This window comes from Chrysochloris asiatica, unplaced genomic scaffold (genome assembly GCF_000296735.1).
Source record: "Chrysochloris asiatica unplaced genomic scaffold, ChrAsi1.0 scaffold00135, whole genome shotgun sequence".
NCBI classification, from domain to species: domain Eukaryota; kingdom Metazoa; phylum Chordata; class Mammalia; order Afrosoricida; family Chrysochloridae; genus Chrysochloris; species Chrysochloris asiatica.
Window position 1 is genome coordinate 2,895,873 of NW_006408653.1, and position 6,066 is coordinate 2,901,938.

The 6,066-nt window shown below is 49.4% G+C and overlaps 1 protein-coding gene across 1 annotated transcript in view; it reads right to left on the minus strand.

The window, feature by feature from the left end:
• Window positions 1–3,606: 3,606 nt before the first annotated feature.
• The window catches only part of VPS8 (vacuolar protein sorting 8 homolog (S. cerevisiae)), a 389,175-nt gene continuing 386,715 nt past the window's right edge, over window positions 3,607–6,066 (minus strand). The window contains exon 46 of the mRNA XM_006869833.1: window positions 3,607–3,756. Coding sequence (XP_006869895.1) covers window positions 3,607–3,756 — 150 coding nt within the window. The remainder of the gene's footprint in view (window positions 3,757–6,066) is intronic.

Below are 6,066 nucleotides of genomic sequence, written 5' to 3' on the forward strand. Positions count from 1 at the left end.
CTCGGAAACCCTGTGCAGGGTCGCTATGAGTCACTTCCGACTCCACGGCACATCACCAGCACCAGGTGTTTATGAGCTCCTGGTGTGGCGCTATGGGATCAGCACTGGACTGTGTACTACAGACTTGGCAGTTCAAACCCACCAGCTGCTCCTCGGAAACCTTAGAGTCATTATGAGTCAGAACTGACAAGTGTATTTATGCCGTTATTTAATCTCTGCTTTCTTCAAAAGCATAATACGCCCTGGTATCCCCACTCTGGGGTCCGATCACACTCCGCGTGGTCGGAGGGTGGTGGTTCACAGCCGGCAGTGCTGGAAAGGCACTGAATGAAAGCATGTGCATGGGGGGTCATCCATGGTCTGGGCCCAGCCCTCCTACCGGGCTGCTCCAGGCCTTTGACCATTCCCCCACCCCCACCAATCTATGTACTATAGATTGCAGACTGGTCCCCTCTCTGCTGCTCCAGGCCTGCCCTAGGTGAAGAGTATATGTTCATTTCATGTCACCCTCAGATTGAAGTGCAGTTGAGCTGCATCTAGTGGAGTTAGGGTGGAGGCCATGCAGGTTGGCCTGGTCCTGAGGGCTTCTGGGAGGTCTTGATGTAGCTTTCTAACACCCTTACACTCAGCCCATCTGCAGGAATGGATGACTTCCCCCAAAGGCTTTTTACTTTCATCCTCAAGTAAATTTGGAGTCAAACACACAACACTCCAAGTACAGCTCATTACCTGGGAGATGGAGGCCTAAATCTTTCTGAATAAAACAGGATCACAGCCCAGAGTGGAACACAAGTGTCTGCCAGAGCAGGGGCTTCAGGATTGGCAGCTGCTACCATCCCCTCACATGCTATGGAAAGGGTGCCCAGGCCATGCCAGGTTTTACACCCCATGGACCCACAGGGCAGATGGCAGTGGATTCTTGGTGTTAGTGGATCCCTCCACCCTGAGCAGCAGGGCTTTGATTTGAGAGGAGCCACAACACCCACCACATCTGCCAGACCCCAGAGCCATGAAGGAGACGCAGCCTGGTATGTTCCCCTGCCCCAGCTGATGGAAGGAAGCAGGGGGAGGCGCAGCGTGAGGCCCTGCCCCACTGGCTTTGCCCTTATTTAACATTAGGGCAAAAGGAAGCTTAGAAGTAGATCCCATCCTGTGCATCTCAATAAGAGCTGGTGTTAAGTGCCATGGAGTCGGTTCTGACTCAGACCCTCTATAGGGTGTGAGAGGAGTGGCTGCTGGGTTTGAATGGCTTGACTTTGCAGTTAGCAGTCCAGTGTTTATTCTATAGTGCCACTCCAATGAAACACCAGGGTACCCAATAAATGAGCAGATACCTTTAACAACTTGAACTCTTGGGCTAGCTTACTTACACTGTGTAAGAAGGCAGTAAGGTCGCTGGGTGGTTCAGATGATTTGGTATGAACACACCCAGAGGCACCATGGAATCCTGATGTAGCTGGAGGGCAAGCACTGGATCACAAGGTCGATTCGAACCACAAGGTAGTGGTTCAAACCCACCAGCTGCTCCTCAGAAACCCTATACAGGGTCGCTATGAGTTGGAACTGACTCGATGGTACTTAACAACAACATGGGCACCAAGGAAGATAGGCATGTATCTGCTTACATAAAGACTACAGCCCAAAAACACTCTATGGGGCAGTTGTAATGTTTAACATGGGGTCACTATGAGTTGGAATGGACCCAACAGCAATGGGGTTGGAAGCTGTCAATGGACCACCTGCAGATAATGAACTACAAAAGCAGCAGAACCATGGGAAATACACCTGACAGAGGGAACATGGCCCACCCAGGTTTCCCCGGGTGGGCAAACAGAAGAGAGGAAGGCAGTTCGGACAGGAAAAGGTGGGCTCTGCATCCCCGCGTGGACAAAGCAGCACACGTGTGACAACTGTAGCAGAGACGCTCCCCAGGGCTGTCCACGTCATCTCTTGTATGACAACTAGGCTATAAACAAAAGTTAGTGTTGAGCGAGCTGAGTGTACTGCTGGTTGTTAGCTTCTATGGATGTAGGCCATGCCTCGGTCACTTTTTCTGTCCACAGAAGCCAGTACAAGGCCTAACACAGGGTACATGAATTACCCCACATAATGGGGGCCTGGTGCCCAACACTGCATGTACCCAAAAGCTGGTTCCTCATCCATCTACCTTCAGATGAGTCAAGAGGGTTCTTCAAACTCAGTCAGGGGTACATGCTTAGCAAGGCATGACCTGAATACAGAGATGCCATAATTTATTCAACTGTGCTGTGACTTGAATGACAAGAGACAAAGGAACTCTTCAGGACTGAGAGAGGGGGACGGGGCTAGGGAATAAACTCTTGGTGTTTACTCTGACATGCAGCAAACTGCCTTGCATTTGTAGACTAGAGAATGGAGGAGGAGGACAACTGCTGCAGTCTGCTTTGAGAATACCAAGTGCCCGTGGCCTTAATTGTAGGTTTGAGAAACCTTCTGATATTTGGGGAGGGAGCATCACTGGCTCTGGAATCATAGTTCTGAGTTCAAATCCGTGCTCGGCCCCTTTTTCAGCGTCACCTTGGTAAAATGCTCTGTGGGCCTCATCTTTCTTGTGTGTGAAGTGGGGTTGAGACGATCTCTTACAACTGTAACAGGTACCCCACAGGTGGTCACTTAAGGCTCCGCCGTGTACTTCAGTCAGTCTCCCCACACCTCCTCCAGCAGGGAGGGCCATATGCAGCCGACATCACCTTCGTAGCCGCTCTGCTGTACAGGTAAGGACATCGAGGCTGAGAGAGGGTAGGGACTTGCCCAGTAGCTAGGATGTGGCAGAAGCAGTACCGACTTGTATTTTCTATTGAAAGTCATGCACCTGGTTCTGTGGGTTGGGTAGGCTGAGTCTGTAAGAGCCAGCTCATCACTCTGAGTGGGTAAGGTGAGAAGCTGGGTCCCTGGCAGTGGTCAGCTCCTCTGGTGGTTGCTTCCATAAGTCCCAGGGGCAAAAGAAACGAGCCTGGCCCCTCCGGAAGGAAGCCTGATCCCCACAGCAGGTTCCTAAACTTTTATAACCCAAGTGCAGCTCCAGGGTTCCAATGGCCTCCAGGACTTGACAGAGACAGAGCTGGACAGCTGCCCCAGGCCTGCAGGCCGTAAACACAGAGGCGTTTATTGTTTCAAAGGGCAAGTCTTACAGTCACAGGAATTTTCACAGCAACAGGTCAGTAGGGTGCTCACCACTGTCCCCAGCCACCCCCTCCCCATTGCGGATGGATGGCAGCACTCCAAAGCCCCTCAGTGAGCCTGACCAGCTGTGTGTGTGTTGGGGAGGGGACAACACAGAGCATGGTGGACCCTGCAATGCAGCTGCACCCGCACACCAGTTCACCAGGCTTCCAGGGATGTGAGACCATGTCCCAGCAGGCAAAACGCATCTCAACGCTGCAGAGGTCCTGACATTCCTTCTGCTTAATAAGCAAATGAAGTCAGCCAGCAAGGCAAACTGATGCAGGAGATGGGGCATGCGCATTAGGAATGGCTGTCAGGAAAGCGCCTGGCACAGAACCTCTGCTCGGAGGCTGGAGGGGTCAGCAGCCCAGCGTCGGGTCAGGTCCACAAGGTCAGGGAGGTTCAGTCCTCGGTGGCCGGAGGGGGAATGAGGTGCAGCTGGAAGTTCTCATTCTGGAAGATGCTGCTGAAAGCAGGGCCGCTCTGGGAGCCACTGAAGGGCCTGTAGCTGTCGCTGCCGCGGCTCTGGGACAGCTCTGTCAGGAGTGCCAGCTGCAAGGGGGGAGGGACACATACACATCAGCACAGGCTTCCAGGAGAGGGGCATGTGGGACAGAGGTGGTGGGAACCTACTGTGACTGCGGGCAAGCTCACTACATCTCCTAAGGCCAACACTCCTTATTCATGTTTGAGACTGGACTGGTAAACTCCCGGGGCCTTGTGACAATGACCCCATGTCCCTGCAGAGGGCGCCTGTTGTCCCCTGGTGGCTGTGGGCGCTCCCTGAGCTGAGGCCCTCCTGGCTCTAGTCTCATTGTATGAGCTTCTGTGAGCTCTCCTTGGGGGAGTGGACCTGAAGTACATCTGCTGCCTCTGAATAGGGTCCTAAGCCTTCAGACCCAGAAAACCAACCTGAGGAGGAGTTTGGTTATGGCTGAGTAGTATTTGAATGTGTGTGGCTGCACCCACGTATTTGTGTTTACATGTACCTGTAGGTACTAGGTGAAATCCTGGAAGTCAGTCTGGACTGAAGGGTCAGCGGTTCAAGCTCACCAGCTGCTCCTCTGAAACCCTATACAGGGTTGCTATGGATTGGAACTGACTTGACGGCTATATGGTAAGCACTGGACTGTTAAGATCAAAGTCAGCAGTTCAAGCCTACCAGCTGCTCCTCAGAAACTCTATATAGGGTTACTATGAGTTAGAACTGACTTCATAGTACTTAATGACAATGATAGCTAATAGTAGGAAGCATGGTGGCTCTGTAGTTCAAACACTGGACTGTGAACCACAAGGTCAGTGGCTGGAACCCACCAGCTGTTCTCAGGGAGAAAGATGAAGCTTTCTGCTTCTGCAAAGATTTATAACCTCAGTAATCCAGCCCAGAGTCACTATGAGTCGGAACCGACTTCACAGCATGTAACCACCACCACCATTATCAGGAGGGACTAGGCTGTTAGTCTGCTAACCACAAGGTCAGCAGTTCAAATGAAGCTTTCTGCTCCCATAAAGATTTACTCTACATAGGGTCGCTGAGTTGGAGCAGACTCCACAGCACAAGGCGGCAGTAGCAGTTCCCTGGCGAAGAACATCATGCTTGATAAAGTAGTTGTTATTAATGTGCCATCGAGTCAGTTATGACTCACAACGACTCTATATAGGGTTTCTAAGTAGCAGCTCCACCACATGTCTGTCAATTTGTTGTATTGTGGTAGCTTGTGAGTTGCTGTGATTCTGGAAGCTATGCCACTGGTATTTTAAATATCAGCAGGGTCACCCATGAGTTTCCAGACGAAGACAGACTAGGAAGAAAGACTGATGAACTACTTCCGAATATTTAGTCACTGAAAACCTTATGAATAGCAGAGAAACACTGTCAGATATAGTGCCAGAAAATTAGCCCCTCAGGTTGGAAGGCACTCAAAATGCGAGTGGGGAAGGGCTGCCTCCTCAAAGTAGAGCTAACCATAGAATGGAGTACAGCCCGTAGAAGAAAAGACCACATGACCTTCATTTACTGATGGGGCACAACTCGAAATGAAGAGAAACAGCTGTAAACATCCAGTAATAACTGGAACATGGAATGTACAAAGTATGAATCTGGGAAAACTGGAAATGGTCAAAAATGAAATGGAATACATAAGCATAGATATCTTAGGCATTAGTGAGCTAAAATAGACTGGTATTGGCCATTTTGAATCTGACAACCACATGGTTTACTATGCCGGGAATGACAAATTAAAGAGGAGTGGTGTTGCATTCATGGTCAAAAAGAACATACCCAGATCAGTCATGAGGTACAACGCTGTCTGTGATATGATAATATATCCATACGCCTAAAGGGAAGACCAGCTAATACCACTATTATTCAAATTAACACACCAACCACTAAAGTCAGTGAGGATGAATTAGAAGAATTCTACCAACTTATTCAATGTGAAATTGATCAAACATCTAATCAAGATCATTACCACTGATTGGAATGCAAAGGTTGGGAGCAAACAGGAAGGATCAGTAGTTGGAAAATACCGTCTTGGTAATAGAAATGATGCTGGAGAACGCATGATAGAATTCTGCAAAATCAATGATTTGTTCATTTCAAATACCTTATTTAGACAGCATAATTATACACATGGACCACACTAGATGTAATATACAGAAATCAAATGGACTATATCTGCGGAAAGAGATGATGGAAAAGCTCTGCTCCGTATCATCAGTGAAAACAAGGCCAGGGGCAGATTGTGGAACAGACCACTTGTTGCTCATATGCAAATTCAAATTGAAGCTGAAGAAAATGAAAACAAGTCCGCGAGAGCCAAAATATGCCCTTGAATATACCCCACCTGAATTTAGAGATCA